This window comes from Thermobia domestica, chromosome 9 (assembly GCF_964235325.1).
Source record: "Thermobia domestica chromosome 9, izTheDome1.hap1.1, whole genome shotgun sequence".
In the NCBI taxonomy this organism is placed as follows: Eukaryota; Metazoa; Arthropoda; class Insecta; order Zygentoma; family Lepismatidae; genus Thermobia; species Thermobia domestica.
Genome location: NC_137462.1, coordinates 132,304,575 through 132,324,731, shown reverse-complemented (window position 1 = coordinate 132,324,731; position 20,157 = coordinate 132,304,575). Strand labels below are relative to the sequence as shown.

General features: G+C 34.1%; 1 protein-coding gene across 1 annotated transcript; it reads left to right on the top strand.

Moving 5' to 3' along the window:
- The first annotated feature begins 11,018 nt into the window (after positions 1 to 11,018).
- Positions 11,019 to 17,692, top strand: LOC145694129 (uncharacterized). Its single transcript, XM_081770248.1, has 3 exons — positions 11,019 to 11,151; positions 14,186 to 16,174; positions 17,559 to 17,692. The coding sequence occupies exons 1-2, from the start codon at positions 11,140 to 11,142 to the stop codon at positions 16,130 to 16,132; spliced, it is 1,959 nt and encodes a 652-aa protein (XP_081626374.1). The 5' UTR covers positions 11,019 to 11,139; the 3' UTR covers positions 16,133 to 16,174; positions 17,559 to 17,692.
- The last annotated feature ends 2,465 nt before the right edge of the window (positions 17,693 to 20,157 follow it).

Below are 20,157 nucleotides of genomic sequence, written 5' to 3'. Positions count from 1 at the left end.
CAGTATTACTGACTATAGAACATTGCCATATGGTTATCAAAGTATTAAGTGCGTGAAATGAATGGTATTCTGTATATATGTAAATAGTAAACTGTCTAAAGGTATCATGATGTCATAATATCATCAAATATGTCCATAAGTTTTGCTATCTGTTGGTACTTGTACGTATATATAATGTAAATATGTCAATAAGTTATTAAGAATATTCTAAGTATAGTAAATATCTTATTTAAATATATCTATATATGTATATCAATATGCCAATATTGCAAAATACAATATTGTAGACTATATAAATACAATAAAGCGTTACAATTTATAATAATATGTTTTATTTCTCGAAAGAAATATTGATATCATACGAAGTATCTGTATTCTATATAAGATAAAGAAAGAATACGAATGCTTCATATAAGGTTATTTATACGTATTTTATGTTCCTACAATAAATGATTCTAAGTTGGAAACCATAATGATGGCATAATGTCTACTATACGATGAACAAGCATCTTAGAAGTAAGTAAAGGTATCAATATAAGACATTAGAATACTGTAGTGAAAAGATATCTATATGTAAATGGTTATAACACAGTGATATCCTTTGTGTTTCAAATACCACTAGGTCATGTCTAAAAGCATCTATGTACGTAAAAACCAAAATATATATCATTAGAATACTCTAGTGAAAACATGTGTATATGTAAATGCCTTATATCATAGCTATATCCTTTGTGGTTAAAATATCAGTACAACATGTCTAACAAGTACCTGCGTACGTAAAAAATCACAATATATACATTCTAACATGGTATTCAAGGTAATCTATATACATAAGGAATCAATTCATGTGTTTGCATTCACATAGCGTATCAGCACAACAACATATACAGCTCTACAATACGATAAAATAAGGCTACAATCCAATATTAATAGAATAGAAACACTTTAGGTGTTTGCATCCAGCCTAGTATAGCCCCTAAAGCTACGCAACCAACAACACATGCTTAAAACACTTACATGCAAACGAAAGATAATATGTCTACAATATGATACATATATTCATGTCCGATATCAAAACCAATATACATACATACATACATAAACCCACTTACAAACTAATCACATATACATGCAATTTGTCATTCGTCTAAGCTTCGTACACCATTAGACCCCTACAGTATCCAAAACATGATATTCTATATTAAAATCACATATCAGCTACACATAGATGTACCCACTTACAAACTAATCACAAATACATGCAATTTGTCATTCGTCTAAGCTTCGTACACCATTAGACCCCTACAGTATCCAAAAGATGATATTCTATGCTAAAATCCCATATCACCTACACATATATGTACCCCACTTACAAACTAATCACAAATACATGCAATTTGTCATTCGTCTAAGCTTCGTACACCATTAGACCCCTACAATATCCAAAAGATGATATTCTATGCTAAAATCCCATATCAGCTACACATATATGTACCCACTTACAAACTAATCACAAATACATGCAATTTGTCATTCCTCTAAGCTTCGTACACCATTAGACCCATACAATATCCAAAAGATGATATTCTATGCTAAAATCCCATATCAGCTACTGAAAATACAATATCAATACATAAAATACCCCCTCATTAATATTCATTACCATCTCATTAATATTCATTATCATCTCATTAATATTCATAAATAATTAAATCATTACTCTAGTTTTTAAAAGGATAAAATCATTTATGCGGAAATACCTACAGAAATCTTGGTTGAAAACTTCTTCCAAAAAGCACAATAGTGAAAGTTGTCTTGCTTACACAATTCATTCAGTCTTTTTCCTCTTTCAAACTCAGGTAAGAAGGGCCACCCTTTCTCTCCCCTCTACGTATGTGGCAAGGTCTTAACAAAACGCGTAACATCTCACACGGCTATTTAAAGTGGTTCTTTGCTCAAAATAACAACACAATTCCCTCCAATGCTATGTGAGGTCTCTCAGTATGGGGAGCAATACATTAACTTTTAAAAAGTGACACGTAACTATCTCATTCTTAAAATCTTTGTCCTTAGAATAATGATTCCTATTTCTTTCTTTTTTCACATATTTTTCAGTTTCCATGCAGTAGAAATCACAGTCCCCCCCATTAAGCAATGTCCAGAGCACAGTTCGCTCCCTCCACCTCCAAAAACCCTGGAACACACACATACAAGCAGGTGTCTATGTTACGTTCGTTACTCCGTCAAAGGGCTCCCTCCCTCCTACGCCTTCCATCTTAGACAGTCAATATATTTTAACATTTGTTCTTTATCCAGAGTTTCCCATGTTTCTAAATACATGAAACTAAGTTATTTGACGTGTCTTTCTCACCTCCTACGGTTCAAGTATTGTGCAACATCCATATCTCACAATAAATTGACACTTTGTTACTTCCTTAATTGACACAATGATGAAATTACGAGACAACTCCAAAAGAAGCATCTGCTACGATTACAATGGTGTTTGTCGGCAATCCAATGAACAAAGACCTCACACGAAGGTTACATATCCCAATACGACTACTTTTTTATCCTTTTGTTTTCTGCCTTTCTCCTTTACTTACGTCAACTTACGACATGCCATTCTTTTATTATAGGTGCCTTCTTTCTTTAGAATTAGTTTCTTGAATACCAAGACCAACTGCGTTCAAGATTAACGAAAAAGACTTGTGTGGACATGTTTTGAAGCTTCTTCAGTTATTTCGGGGCACTTGAGGGATGAATAAGCACGGAAGAAACAAGTTTCTTAAAGGCTTAGGGAAAAAATGGTAAGTAATCAACATAAATTGTATAAATTAATATAATATTGTATTAAAATATATGATAAAACATTCAAGAGGAAATTTACATCCATTTTCGTGAGAAATTTGCACTGTTGACCAATTGTTGTGAGAATGAAGGAAATTTGTACCAGTTTTGGTGAGAATTTTGCACTGTTGACCAATTGTTGTGAGAATGAAGGAAATTTGTACCAGTTTTGGTGAGAAATTTGCACTTTTCTCCAATTCTCGTGAAAATAAGGGAAATTTGTATCAATTTTCGTAAGAAATAAGGCAAAATTATACCAATTTTGGTGAGAAATCTGCACTGTTGACCAATTCTGGTGATAAAAGGGCTCTATTCTACTAGGCAAAGCATGTATATTTAGAGCATTGAACAAAAAATTAATAAAAGATTAACACTAACAAACCAGATCCTTTTCCATTCTTGCTGCCTATTCTAAGCCATTATTCAAAGCCAATACTCCAGACACAACATCTGGACCATAGGATGCACATGGTCCCTTGAAATTGAGACGTGCAGTAACGTGACCAGTAAACACTCCACTGAAAATCAGAATATTGAAGCCCACAACATAACAGAATCACTGACATGTTTCACTGTAGGGCGAAAGAATCATATTCTTTGGAAGCTCATCTCACATAAACATGATCCGTGCTTTGAAGTCAGTTAAACAATGGCTCATCCGAGTATATCACGATTTTCTTGATTATTACAGTCCATATTGTGTATTCTTGGCACCATTGGTGTCGTCCTAAAGCGTTTCCGGTTCAGCCGGCGTTTCCGATTCCAATTCCGTCCCATATCAACGTTTTCACGTTCCCAGCTCTACCTCTCGTGGCAAACTTATTATTTACTTATGCTGTAACGCTCACAGTCGCACGACCGTTCAGTTTTACAATCTGCTTTAATTTTCGGAGAGAAATGCCACTGAGGGTTTTCTTCTGACCACTCTTCCTCTTTGCCGATGTAGTTTTGCTTTGAACTTGTTGTCCGTTAACGCATTGAGCACTGTCCCTCGCAATACACAAGTGTCCCACTCAACACACTTTCCATTTTCGTCATGTTCGTACCACATAATCGATCGCGAACAATTTGTCGTCTTTGGAAATGAGAAAGGTCGACGATTTTATATTCACTTAGAGCGTATTTTGTCCTAATACACAATGATCAACGGTTCTATGCTGCGATCATCGCCTGGAGCTGAACTTAGTAAACGAAAACTACTGTATTTAGCGTTCAACATATGCTTACAAGGGATTGAACCCACGACTCTTTCCCCCTCAGGGAGACCAGCAGACCAATAACCAAAGGATGGAATTTCGGGGATTTAGGCGAGTTTGACCTTATGATTTTCCTAAATGAATGGCAAAAATTAAGTAAAACAAAGGGGTTCTAAGAAAAATGGATAACTATTGCTTTAGATTATCGGCCAAGAGATCAGTTTCATCGTTACAATAGTCTTGGAATCTTTAAAGGGGAGGATGCACCCGAGAATTATATATTTTTTTCTCTTATGAATATTGCATGTAGCATATTGAGTATGTGCAAAATTGAAATAAGACTTCATTTTAAAAAGCAAACTCCGTATTCATCTTGACAGTAACAGTTATAAGCAAAACCACAGCAACTTCAAATTCTGCCGAGTCACCATACATTTCCAATATATAAGAACGTATGAATATGGCGATAACAATTACTAAGCAAAATAGGGGGAGGGGGTGAACTTGACAGGCCTAGAGAACCATGTTATGTAATGACGAGCTACAAACGTAAAAAGTCAATAATATCCTATTTACGGCAACGTAAGATTTTGCTTCTGTGGAGCTAATCCTCAATATATATTTTCAAAGATGTCAGAGATACCTAGCGTGCAAATGCCAAATAAAAAGAATTAATGAATTTTCTTTAACATCATGGGCCTCACGACACACATCATACATTTGAGGGTTAATATCTTAATTAACCTACTGCACACTATACATATTCATGCAAGTTGAACAGAGATGTATCGATTTTGATAATTCCTTTTAGTTTTAGAAGTCATACTTTCAAACAGTACCTAGGTACAGTTGCCACAGGTCCCACATTAATTTTATCACCGTGAACTCATGATATTCTTTGGAGTTAGACCATAAAACTCTTAAACAGATGATATTGTTAACATATAATTCCGTAACATGAAGACCGATGAAATATATACAGGGTGTTTCAAAACAACACCGACAACGATTGAGAGGTAATTCCTGACATCAACATAAGACAAAAAGATTAGACTAACCTGGGTCCACAAATGCATCCTTTCGGAGTTATAGGCTGCGGAAAATATTATAAAAAGGAAAAGGACCCCGCACTTTTCTTATGGAAAGTGGCTTTCGGCTAATGTTGTTGAAACTTCGCTGGTTGATAGTTCTTAACATGTGGATCAAAAGTCTCAATGGGCACAAAGACCGAAATCCACTCCTTCCCCCCCAAAAACCGCCTCCAAGTAGCTGGGGGGAAGAACTGATTTCAGCATGTAAAACAATTTGTTGTTTTAATCAACTCAACAAGGACCCCAAACAACCACATGTTAGACTATCAAACTACCCCACTTGACACCGCCCTTTGCCCCCCACAAATCCCCCCCCCCCCGCGAATTACCTTACGGATGTTCCATATTACTGTAGTTTATAGTTGCGCGTATGTGTTGAAATACCTACAGTTTTGGTCTCACCGACGATATGATGGGTTTCACGTATCGCTGATTACGAATCTGAGGTGAGAGTTCTAGAATTCAAGATGGAGGATCAATATGGCGGATCAAAAACACGAAACTCCTGAATGTAGCCACAAATAGCTTTTTACTAGGGTATTTTGGGTCGTTGATTACGAATCTGAGGTCAAAATTCTTGAATTCAAGATTGCAGATCCAATATGGTTTATAAAAACATCGCAGCCACAAATCGTAGTAGACTAGAGTGTTTTTAGATCGCTGTTTAAGTACGCAACATTCCTTGATACTTCAGCCACTATGTAGAATTATTCTGCACCCTTGCCCTTTACCAAAACCCACCACAGATATCTTAATGCTGAACGGTGTTAAAATAATTCATCAATTATCTGTTCATTATTTTCATCATTTCGGTTTGCAGCATCTAATGTGGTACTTAGCAATGAGTCATCGGGATATCTAATATTCTGTAAATGTCGTGCATGGCCTAAATACCACAAGGCACTTGCAACGTGCGCACATGTACCTAATGTACGAGCACCGCTTTGACATGTACAGTAGTAGCCTTGAATAACATTTTGATCATAATCCTGGTCATTATGTTAGTAGACAGAGGATACCGCGATGCAATTCCTTTACTGAAATATTTAGGAATTGAACATAGAATGCCCGCACTCCTACTACCACGTGAAAGACAACTATCAACAGAAGATGCGAATACTTCTCGACTAGTTACTAAAAGTCGATGTTCGAGGCAAGAAACGGGCATCTAAGATCTGTTTTCAAGTTTCTAGCACAAACGTTGAATCTGCAACATGCAAAGAAACTGAATAGTTTCTATCGCATAGCTGGAGCTATTTTGAACAGATACCATCCCGTTATTTTCATGCAAGATGCAACCATTGAATTAGCTAGAGAAATGAGAAATAGGTCAATCATGCCGAACGTTGTTAAAGCAAGAGTGGAGGTAGATAATCTTATTAGAAGGAACGGTCAATGGGTACCGCTGAATGATCAAGGCCTAATTGATTTCTCTGTACTTAACTTAAACTACTTACGAGATTTGACTGTAGGCACATATCAAGTAGATCTCTCATCCTCTTACGTCCAAGATAAACTAATACGAGATAAGGATGAGCAATTCCAGCTTGACGAAAACGTAACTGAACCGGGATTCCTGCGCATATGTCTCTACTCAAGGTTCCGCAATGCAACTAAGCATCAAGTTTTCATAGCATATGTAGCCAATGATGAAGAAGACCAGGATTATGATCAAAATGTTATTCAAGGTTACTACTGTACATGTCAAAGCGGTGCTCGTACATTAGGTACATGTGCGCACGTTGCAAGTGTCTTGTGGTATTTAGGCCATGCACGACATTTACAGAATATTAGATATCCCGATGACTCATTGCTAAGTACCACATTAGATGCTGCAAACCGAAATGATGAAAATAATGAACAGATAATTGATGAATTATTTTAACACCGTTCAGCATTAAGATATCTGTGGTGGGTTTTGGTAAAGGGCAAGGGTGCAGAATAATTCTACATAGTGGCTGAAGTATCAAGGAATGTTGCGTACTTAAACAGCGACCTAAAATCACTCTAGTCTACTACGGTTTGTGGCTTCGACGTTTTTATCCACCATATTGGATCTGCAATCTTGAATTCAAGAATTTTGACCTCAGATTCGTAATCAACGACCCAAAATACCCTAGTAAAAAGCTATTTGTGGCTACATTCAGGAGTTTCGTGTTTTTGATCCGCCATATTGATCCTCCATCTTGAATTCTAGAACTCTCACCTCAGATTCGTAATCAGCGATACGTGAAACCCATCATATCGTCGGTGAGACCAAAACTGTAGGTATTTCAACACATACGCGCAACTATAAACTACAGTAATATGGAACATCCGTAAGGTAATTCGCGGGGGGGGGGGAATGTGGGGGGCAAAGGGCGGTGTCAAGTGGGGTAGTTTGATAGTCTAACATGTGGTTGTTTGGGGTCCTTGTTGAGTTGATTAAAACAACAAATTGTTTTACATGCTGAAATCAGTTCTTCCCCCCAGCTACTTGGAGGCGGTTTTTGGGGGGGAAGGAGTGGATTTCGGTCTTTGTGCCCATTGAGACTTTTGATCCACATGTTAAGAACTATCAACCAGCGAAGTTTCAACAACATTAGCCGAAAGCCACTTTCCATAAGAAAAGTGCGGGGTCCTTTAAATGTCCATAGCTCCAAAAGTATGGAACCTACTGTAGTCGGGTCAAGACTTTACTTAGGAATTAATATGTGCGTTATCCAAAAACAAATGTTTGAGAATTCTGCGGTACTCACGCAATAATTTTTATCGAGGGACCTTGGCTACGGGCATATAATTTGAAGTACTTACTAACTACCCCTATAAAAATTGTTCCGGAATTGCCGCAGGATTCTGAAACATGATATTTGGATAGAACACATACTAGTTCCTAAGTGAAGTCTTGACCGGACTACGGTAGGTTTCATAGTATTCGAGATATGGATCTTTAAATTTCATTTTTTTCATGTTTTCGGCAGCTCCCAAAAGTTGTCGGTGTTGTTTTAAAACACTCTCTATATATAACATAGGTCGCTTTATGAAACGTGGTGAAGCAATATATATTGGTTCAAGCATGTATAGTAGAAGAACCTATTTTATAGAAGGTTAGTCTCATACCTTTAGTTTATTTACGTATCTAAATAAACTACCGTGGTAACGGATCAATGAAAAAGGCAAAAAATAAAATCTTTTATAAACATTCAACATTAGCAGATTTGAAAAATCTAGAAAGCCATAATAATAATAATAATAATAATAATAATAATAATAATAATAATAATAATAATAATAATAATAATAATAATAATAATAATAATAATAATAATCTTAAAATAAGAAATTAGTTATACTATCTATAAACATTTTGAAATGTCAAACCAAACAAATTAAAGCCTCATAATATTAATATCTGCATTAATTTTATATTAGACATAATCCGCCTTATGCAGTCATTTTGACGTATGATTAGCGTCATACTAAAGGTCTGAATACTGTAGGAAAGATATGTTAGTATAGCACTAATCACGTCTCAGAACGACTCTGCATAGGGCCCAATATGTTTGACTTGGCACAAACTTGAAAATTCTTATAGTTATAGTAATGAACTGTTTTCTGCTTTTAAGCGATACCTGTAATTATTATTTTCTGCTTGCTTGCTAACGCTTTTGTTGGAGTTAATACTGTTCCATTAAAGAGTTTTTTTTTAAATTAAATTATAGTTTCTTGTCTTTTAATTAAAATAGTTCCTAAATTATCTTGTGATGCTAGTTATACTATCATCCCCAGAGATTCTACCCAGTGATCATTTGCATCACAAGATATTACATTAAGCAATAGATGAGATCAAGGCCAAACTTAAAATCTAAATATGATGCTCAGAATAGTTTCCTTCAAACTTTTGAGCCATAGGATAGAAAATTGTCAAAATGCTTAATTTACAAAATATTTACACCACCAAGTTGCTTAATTTATTACCATATGGCTAAAAATATTTTAGATAAATTATCTACATTTTTAGTTATTGAATACACATTCTACACTTCAAAAATAAATCAGTATTTGAACATAATTCGGACACATTTTTGTAGAAACTACTTTTGATTATTGTTTAAAATGTCCAAAAAATGACAAATGTGTTCTATTAGTGAATCAGAAATGTCTAGAGTGCCTCCTAATCAGTGGTTAATAGGATTTGTTCTAATAGTGTTCAAAATGTATCTAAACATCTGATGTGTTCAATCAGTGTACGGGCACAGAATTAACATTTTTGAACAATGTTAGGAAATTTTACACATTTGAAAATCATTTCTGCCCATACTTATTCGACACATAAGAAATTCAGGTACATTTTGAACACGCTTATGGATGTTCCCATTAACCATTCTTAGGATTCATTCTAGACATTTTTTGTCCAGTAATGGAACACTTCAGGATTTCTGAAGTTCAGGTTAAACACTGCACTGCAAAAAAAAATAATAATAATAAATAACAAAAAATAAAAAATAAAAATATAAAAAAATAAAAAAATTACTTTTAGACACAGTAGGACACTTTACACATTCCTGACACTCTTTGAACACCTCCAGATTACACATATCCACCCCTTTTAGATACTCTGTTTTTCAACTATGTCCCAGATGTGTTTGCAAAATGTGTCATCACTTTGGTTTCCATCCGTTTGTCGAGAAGACGTGTTTTCAATATGTTATATCGGACACGCAAAGCACACTTTATAAACACTATTTCATCAAGTTCCCCTCAACATCTGTACTAAAAGTGTATAAATGGTGTTTTATTTTTTAAAGTGTTATAGTGGTTAATAGCATCTAATAGTGTTCAAAATGCACCTAAACGTCTGATATGTTCAATGAGTGCACGGGCACAGAATTAATTTTTTGAACGATGTTATGAAATATTACACATTACCGTACTATTTACACATTTAGAAGACGTTTATGACAGTATATACAATGGACACATCAGAAATTCGGATCCGTTTATAACACGCTTATAGATGTTCCTATTAACCACTATCAGGAGGCACTCTAGACATTTCTTCATAGAACACATGTATTCATTTTTGAATATTTTAAACGAAAACTAATGGTCGTCAATCAAAAGTGTCAGAAAATAATAACAATGTTACGAAATTTTACGTTACCATTTACACATTTTGAAATCGTTTCTGCCAATATACACAATGGATACATCAGAAGTTCGGATCCATTTTTAATACGCTTATGGATGTTCCTATTAACCACTGTTAGGATGCATTCTATACATTTTTGTTCACCGTTAGGAAACTTCAGGATATTTTTTAAACACGTTAAACAATGGACAAAACTTGTTTTTACAAAAATGTCCAAATACTGATTAATTTTTTGCAGTGTATATTCAATGTCAATAGCAACCGAAGTATGTAAAAAATTTGCTTAATAACGTGTGCTAAAAAGGAAAAAGTGAAGTTTGGAATACAGATTATAGATAACTATAATAATCAAAAGAGAATCATTAAATGCATACACGTGAAAGAAGAAATATAGTATTTAATTCTAAAGAAAGGATCATATTTCATTATCAAGTAAAAATAAACATTCTTTCCTCTCATATGTATATGCAGCGATAAGCGATGTATTTTGATAAAACTAATTGCGTTACATGTTAAAGGATAGGTACACATGTATTCACTGGAACTAACAGACAGGCATCAAGAAAGAAGGAAGTAAATCCTGTATAGAGAATACAAATCACGTCAATGCTCATATATTAAATTTAACCAGTAACTACCAGAGATGGATGCGTGCTGATACGAAAAAGTCACCGGCCCATGAGAGAAAGGTGAAATGTTTTTTATTAAAAAGTATTAAGTCTTTTCCTTTTTCATTGAAAAGGAGGAAACATATTGAAATCAACGGGGCGAATAAAGTAATCACGTATAAAACTGGACAATGCAAATGCTAAGGAGTCATTCCACCCACTAACAACACAACTGAATAACTTGCACTCCTCTTTAGTATAACACCATGAAATACCTGGTAAGAATATTCTTTAAACATTTTTATAATCATTAGATAGATAAAAAGTAAGTAATAGTATCCATAGGTATAGAATATAAAAAGGATCTTAATTGAAAATAAAATCAGCAAATCTATTTCAGAATGCTTTCAACCGTGAATTTACATGAAACTAAATTTTGTTTATACATACTTATCCAAGTTTATAAGTATTAGTATCATTTAAAATAATATTTTCTAATAGTTTGAAATTTATTAGTGCTATAAGCAACGTAATTTTTTTTTTTAACCAAGACAAAATTTAACCTCCTGTTGTTGGTTAAATTACATTAATACAAACTTTTTAATTAACATTTCACAATTATGTAAACATTAAAAAGTATATATATGAGGATGTAATTCAAAGTGTTCTTACATATTATTATATAAAAAATGAAACCATAAATTCGTGAATTTTGTTTTGGAAAGGAAGTTTTGTGAAATTGTAATAGGCCGTTTTTTGAATTAGTTTTTATGGGTTATAGGTATATTTGTGTATACAAGAGAATGTCTCAGTAAAACAGCCGTTATTACCTTTCATTTCTTGTATACTGGTATCCCTAAAACAAAATTTCAATTTATTTATGTATTCCTAGGTTCCTAATTTTTAAAAAAAGTATATTTTTATACCACAAGGGAAATACACTTGCGATCCTTGTTTAGCCTAGCCACTATTGGCCTAATAGTTCCGCCTAAGTCTGCTTGGCAAATGGGCCAGGTTCTGTCTTAAGCTAAACACCTATTCCTTTGTTTGCCCCAAGTAAAACTACTTTCTTATTAAGTAGATAAATATAAATTTGCTAGAAAATAGTTAAAATCGTAAATGCAAATTAAATAATGTCGTATAATGTAAATAATAGTATTTCTTAACTTTATTAAATATTGTAAGAAAACGTATAGTTTCACGTATAGATCAGTAAAAGATATTACTTAATATATTACAAATAATTATCATATCTTTAAAAATAGCATTGATAAGGAATCTTCTGACATGTGAGAGGGCAATTATCCTAGTATCCTGTCTTTAAATCCTCCTGTGATCAGGATGTACAAATTCATGACAAGATCAAGGTTGCAATATATCTTCCTGTTCCGCTTAGTTGAACGTTTATTACGTATAAATGTACTAAAATAAACTACTAATTCCAAAGACCTTTGGTTTGAAAATTACTGCTTTACTCCATACCGAATCCTAGTTATTTTGTGTTCATTAGTCTAAACATACTCCAAACAATGCTACATCGAAACTAAGGGCTTAATTTTGATAAACAAAGTTTAAGATGTTACACGAAGTTTATTTCATTTTATAAAACATAGGTGATAAATTAAAATGTCGCGTTTAAAATATAAAGTGAATTAATTTTTATCTCTGCAATTATTAATTCCTAAAAGTAATTAAGCAATTGGAAAATGTCTTTCCTTCTATAATTATTTTTTCTTGTTAGATTATATATTGAAACAGTACTATAGTGATAAAATAATTGCGCATGCATTTTAGAAACTATTGTTAGAACTAAAGGTGGCATAGTGGATCAGAAGTAGAACGTTCCCTTTGATGTTAGGAATCTTGTTTCGACCTCAGCTTATGTAAGTTCATAATGGATAACAATGTTTCCTTGAATTTCACGTAATTCTTCCATTTACTCCCGCATTGTCATTCCACCACTTATTTTAAAATCATTCACTTTAAAATCGGAACTGTAATGAAAATAACTTAGTAATTTACACACTTTTTTAAAAATAATTAGTAATCGGCGAAATTAATTGGAAGCAAAATTAAAAATGCAATAGATGTGTAATATGAACAATAAAAGAAAAAGTGTTCAGAATTGAGAGTATTGATCAAATTAAATTAATTAATCACAATTGTAGAACTTTTAGTTAAAAAAATATATCATCCAAAGGTATGAATAGTGATCCCAAAAACTAAAGTAATGAACCACAAATTTACGAGATACATTACGTAGGTTAGCCATAGATCTCAGCGTCTACAAGAATTAAAACAGACATTCTTCGTTGCTATATGATTAGCATAAGCGTCGTTGGCATTAGAACCCCAGTTTGAATCCAAGTAGTGGTCAAGTGACTTCAATTCTACGCTAACGTGTAGGTACATGCCTCATATAGTCTAGCTGCTGAAAGGGATGCTAAGTTCTAATCAACCTACAAAGATATAGATAGAAGAATAAAAATTCTTAGAATAGCCATGCTATTTTTTGGGTAATATTTATGGAACAGTATCTGGACATACACGTAGAGCTAATCGTATATCTTCTTGCAGGCTATCAAAAACATTTTCGACGATCATAAACAAGAAAATGTCTATATTAAATACATATGGTATATAGTCTAATAAGATTAACAAAGAAAGTTTTCTTCCTAGAATCTTCTAATGTACGAAAGTATCTTCAAAGAAAACTTTTTGATATAATAAAAAAATACCTACAATTTTAATTAAGTAAATTATAAAACTACACATTTTGGATTATATGTTTGAGATTAAATTGTTTAATATATCCAAAGAGTTCCTGCACTATTATTTGTAACTCTCTTGCAAATTAGCAGGTCTGTAAATTACACAGTTCTTATCTTATTACAAAGTTTAAACAGTTACTAATCTTGTGGTCATTTTAAAAATTTCCAGTTTAAAAATATTGGCGTATGTTTACAAAACATAACAAGACTAAATGTCTCCAGTGCAAATTAACAAATGAAATTAAACGAGATCTTTAATTTAATGTCCCATGACTATGCTCCTTTGGGCTAAAAAAGACAGATAATTAGGAAACGATCATGAAATAACCGGTGAAATGTGAATGTGGGAGAAAATGAAAGAATTCGAAGTTAATTAAAATATTCGATGTTGTTAACCAAAATCACATTTGGTCTAGGATCGAATGACGGGTGTCGAGGACGAAAGGTGAGCGGTCTACCACAGATCCACCGTGGTCCAAGTATGGATTATAGCCGAATATATATATTATTATGACATAATTGTTTATCTCTAAATGTTTAGGTGTACTCAGTTATCTTGGCACTGGCCATTCTTGCCAGAGCAGAGGATCAACAGCAAGAGGAGTCCAAGGTCCATAGGCGAGGCCTAGAACATGGAGGCTTCGAAGACTCTGAAGGAGGGGGTGGTGATGGCGACGGAGGTGGTCATCTCAAGGGCTACGAGAAACACTATCATACTATTATCAAGAAAATACCTGTTCCTATTCCCAAACACATTCCTGTTCCTGTAGAAAAGCACGTACCTGTCCCAGTTCACAGGACTGTTCATGTTCCTATTGAGAAACCAGTACCTGTACCAGTTGAAAAACCATATCCAGTTCACGTAGAGAAAGAAGTTCCAGTCCCTGTTATCAAGAAGGTCCCTATACCCGTGGAATATCCTGTGCACTATCCGGTACATAAACCATATCCTGTACATGTTCCCAAATCAATTGCGATATTTAAGGAGGAACATATACCAATTAAAGTCCCCGTTTTTAAAGTTTATAGAAAAAGTTACGAGCATTCAGGATACGCTGAAGGAGGCAATGAAGAAGAAGGGATTTCTCAAGGATATGGTAGTGAATCTAGTGGTGGTTCAGGTAGTTCATTTGGAGGGTATGGAAATGTAGGAAGTGGAATTGGATCAGGAAGTTCTGGTGGTTCTGGTTCCTCAGGACTAGGAGACTCGTTTTATGGTTACGACCATAGTAATTACCAAGGAGGAGGCATTGCGGGAGGAGAGCAAGGAGATATTGAACAAAATAATGGAATTGAATTCTCTGGAGGTATTGGAGAAGGAAGTGGTTCTTTAGGAGGAAGTGAAGGAGAAAATTTAGGAGATTTTGGAGCCAATGGAGGCGGAATCTTAGGAAGTTTTGGTGGAAGTTCAGGGAATTTTGGAGGTAGTGGGAGTGGAAATTTTGAAGGATTCGGAGATGGTTTAGGAAACGAAGGAGGGAATTTTGCAGGCTTCGGAGGCAGTGAAGATGGAAGCTTAGGAGGAAGCTCAGGCACTGTAGGTAGTGAAGAAAGTTTAAGTAATTTCGGAGGTAATGCAGGTGGAGATACCGGCAGTGGAGGCAGTACAATAGGTTTTGGGGGTAATGAAGGAGGTAGTTTTGCATTTGGTACTGGAAGTGAGGGAGGATTTGCAGGAAATGGAGGAAGTGAAGGAGGCTTTGGTGGAAATTTAGGTAGTTTTGTATACAGCGGAGGAAGTAATGAAGGGTCAGGCAGTAGTCAAGGAGAAAGCGGAGTAGGGTATGGAAACATTGGAGGTGAAGAAATCTCTTTAGGAAGTTCAGGTAGTTCAGATGGTTATCAAGTAAATGAAGAAAATTCAAGTGGAGAGGAAGGAAATACAAATTTTGGATATTATGGAGGTCAGTCCGGAGCAAACATTGGAAATCTCGGAGAGGGCTCCAGTGGTTATAGCAGTAATTCCGCGGGATTAGGAGGCGGTAATTCTGATGGATCTGGGAGAAATTCTGGAAGCTTCGGTGGAAATTTAGGAGGCATAGAAAGTTATTCTAGCAATTCCAGATTGCTGTCAGGTTTCCATGGATTTGCAGGAAGTGGAGGAGGTATACAGGGATATGAAGGTTATGGAACAAATTTCGGAGAAAGTGAGGGAAGCGGCGCTGGAAATTTTGGTGGAAACGCAGTTAGTTCAAATAATATAGAAAATTACGGAGATGCTACCCAAAGAGCGGCAGAACGAATTGCATTTTACAGAAAAGATGTTGGAAGGTATAATGGCAGGTCGAGAGGCAACAGACAAACAGTAGGACGTTATCGTGGAGCGCCCCGGTACAGACCCAGAAGCATACCAAAACCAACCAACAACAGAAGATTCAGAACAAACATTGGCCAAGGATATCAAGTACACGAAAATACTGATGAAAACGAGGTTCAATTCATTGGTGATTCTGGAGATATTTTTGGACAAACATTGCTATATGGATAAATATGAAACTTGGTCTTTAGACAAAGAATCCTAGTCCGAATGGTAAGTAACTTTATGTAACTGATCTTTAAATCAACTATACATCCAATATTTAAAGTATGGCGTTTCTGAATATGACGGTTGCAAAACTACTTTTAATGAACGACTTTAGTATTTTCAGCTTACTAAATAAATGCTAATCTCATAACTGTTTTGAAATCATTAAAACTGACATATGAAGTTCATAGTTTACTATCATTGTGCATTTTATGTTTAGGTTTCAGGATTTTAAGAAATAGTATAGAAAATAAAAGTATAATCTTCTATCTTTATTCCGCTTTTACATTGTATTGTCTGTATTAAAGAATGCTAATAAATTTTATACGTTTCTTACTCAAACAGAAATATACTTTTATACCATTCGAAAATCAAAGAGTTATCTAATTAAACACAAAATCGATTTTGTTGATACTATATTCAAAATTACTTAATGTATCAAATACCGATTATTTTAGTGCTCTTGTTGAAAAATACAGTAATATAATGTTTTTTTTTTTTTTTTTTTGAAAGACATTTCCAAATGAAAGTTAAGGATAGTAATCAGAATTCAATCTAAAAGAAAACATTTTGTGTTTTTTGTGCAGGTTTCTACGAATCTTGATTAGATTTGTATCAGATAAAACAATGCATTATAGTCCTCAGAGCATATTATATTATGCTATGAAACTTAAAATTGATTTCATCATGGCTTGTAATTACATTATGAACAATTTTAGAAATTTTATATTAAAGACAAAGTTATTTCGTATGCATGTTACTCACGTCAGTAGTCTATATTAAATATCCCCTCATACACTATGTTGTCAGTATATGAAAAAGCTTACATATTTATAGTTTTATGTCGTATACAAAGCTAAATGGAATTTTTCATTAAAATTCCACGGTTATTAATTAAAAGTCAGATTGTTGATGAATTTATTGCTACATAGTACAGTTATTCATAGTAGAACTTTAATTAAGCAATCTCTTTAATTTTTATATTTACTACATTTTTTAGATAGGTATATGTGCAAACATAGGATATTGCCAAATTTTGAGATTTTATCAAGACCTAGACATTAACTGTAGTATCAAGATTGTCTAAGCCTACAGTTTTTACTTTATGACACTAGGCTCTCCTTCAGAACTGAACATTATTTTGTAGCTTCTGAAGAAAGAACTAGTATATTTCTAGAATCTAGGAGACTCACCTATGCAGGTATAATATAAGTACACTAATAATCGTTTCAGATTTGTATATCGAACTTGTAATCTCTTCAATGTCTTGAATTATATTTTCATACTTGTACTATATAAAAAACAATGTTATTATTTTCTTTTCAGCAATTTTAATTAATAATATGCAATTGTAATCAAGAAATAAAATAAATTTTCAATTTTCTTTCAGGTGTCCTGTGGATGGAAGTGTAAAGTTATGAGGAAGTATGTGGAGCATACATGCTCTGCTGAACTGGTACAATTAATTAATTTCTTTTTTATACTACTTTTGTATGCATCAAACTTTTTTATATAAAAATATATACAAAAACCTTTTCTTAATTCATGGGCTTTTAATTTCCGTGTACCTCCTTTCGCCACTTCATGCACAAACTTGATGGTGAAAGTTCAATCCTTAATCTTTCACCACAATCAAAATACAATAAAATATTCAATTTACTTTAGGATTACACGTGCGTAATTCTCTTTATAAATTGTGTAGCAAAAGTTTCTTAGGTGTGATTATCCCTGCATGAAATTATATTGTTTTGTTTTGTGAGCTTTTCCTTTTATCCATGCAAATGAGTTCTCAAACTTCGTTGATAAGGTCTAAAGAGAATGGTAATCAATGAGTATGGCAACGAAGTAACATGCAAGTTTTTCTCAGAGGTTCAGTGTTTATTTTGTTTTGTTAAGACATTCTCTAGATCAGGGTTTCTTAATCTGAGGCACGCGAGCCGCTCTTGGTTATACCATACGCACTATTTATGGTGGTATTAATAATTAATATTTGGTAGCGCACCGTTGAAAATGGTTGGAAACCCATCCTCTTGATGCAGCTGTGAATCCATTAGATACTAAAATAAAGAAACTAAGCTCAGAAAGAAATGGGCAAAACATTTATCCTTAACTCGTAAGTAGGCGCGTGGGAGAACGTTATACTCCTAGTTATAGTTGTTTACTTGATTTCCTTCAATACACGGTTAGCTATATATTTGTGACATTTAGTACGTTTCTGAAATAGAATAAATATTCCACTGAGAGTTCAAGTACATCATTTTTGTTCGACAAGCCGTTAAACTGTGAAACTGTCCTAAAGAAGCAAGGGTTATGATATATGCCCATGCCTACTTACTTTTCTGTTTTTGAAAAATAAGTTTTGCTACTTTTCCAGGTTGAAATGCACATTTTATAACTGTAACAATAAGATATAATAAGATCAGTGCTTGTGGTTTAATCAGTTGTGCAATGTTATTATCCTTTTTTTAGTATAAGAGTTTTTTTTTAAAAAAATAAGAAAATATCGTATGAAATAAAAGAAGCTTATACCCAGAAACCTTTAAATAATGTTTATGATTATGGTTTAGCTGGGCGCTTATATGAGGACTAGATTTTGGACGATAAACCTGTCTAAAAACAAACATGAGCCGAACATACCACGCACAAACTAAAGAGTGAAAAAAAATGAAATCTTTCCGTTTAACGTCCCACAATTATGCCAGTTGGGCTAAGGAAGACAAGTGACTAAGGCAAGTGAATGATAATTGAAGAATTGGTGGAATGAGAATTTGGGAGGAAACGAGAATACCCCGTGAAAACTCACGAACACGATGTTGTCCATCACAAATTTACTTGGCCGGGGATTGAACTAAGGAAATCCCGCACCAGAAGTAAGAGCCAATGAACCACCGTTCCCCCACCAAACAGTGAAAACAATTAAAAATGTAACATATTTGATTTTTGGAAGATAAACAAAACCTTTAAGTTTAGCTAATCATCATTAAAGGGTAAAAGCTTTAAAGATTACCCTTTTAACAGATTTCATCAAAAGTATCATTAGTAACTAATGTAAGAAATAAAAAGAATATTTAGTTGGAGTATCTGGTAATCTTAAGAGCCTGCTTACGTTGCGAAATAATGACGCTACTAGGTAAGGATTAAATAAACTGTTCAAATATTCATCTGGTAGGATTGGTCAAGAAATCTGGTAATCAATGAATATGACAAGAACATGGATATAACCAATATACTTTTCTTTGAGACATTATTATTCATTTTGTTTATGAAGAAATATTATAGATACTATTGTGAATCTATATTCTACATTGGAAGCAAGAGAAATGGAACTCGGGAAGAAATCGAAAATATCTATATTTCAAGATACTGTCCAGGTACCTGGTAGGATTGAAGGGGAAAGAAACTAGAGAAAATGTAGACTTGACTAAACGATGGCTTCGAACTGGGAACCTCTCGGAATGCAAAACAATAATCTACACTGTTCACATATGTTTAACTCATAAAGCAAAGAGTGTACATCGTCACCATGATTTCAAACCATGTCTTTTTTTTCTACGCTGCTACAGCAAACATTGTTAAAATCTTGAACTTTATCTTCAATTTATATTAAACCACAGTGTTTCAAGTACCGGTAATTACACAGCATTATTGAAAATAAACTAGCTCTGATAATCGTATTGTTTGAATGTCTTTGTGTCTCAAACTTTGCGTAAATACAGTGCAGTAAGTTTACAATGGTTTGTTGGTTCTTTTGGGGTTTAGCATCCCTTTCAACGCCGAGACTGCATGAGACGTGGACCTTCAGCTTAACTGGAATTCGAACCACATGAGCTTCCAGTGGGAATCGAACCAGGGTCTGTCGCACCGAAAGTACGTACTCTAACTTAGTCAAGAGGATGTTCAGTGATCCTACATGGTAACTTTCTTTCTGTTTGTTGAAATGTCGTTAAATTGTTGGACGGTAACGTGATCAAGAAGTGTGACTACCCGTG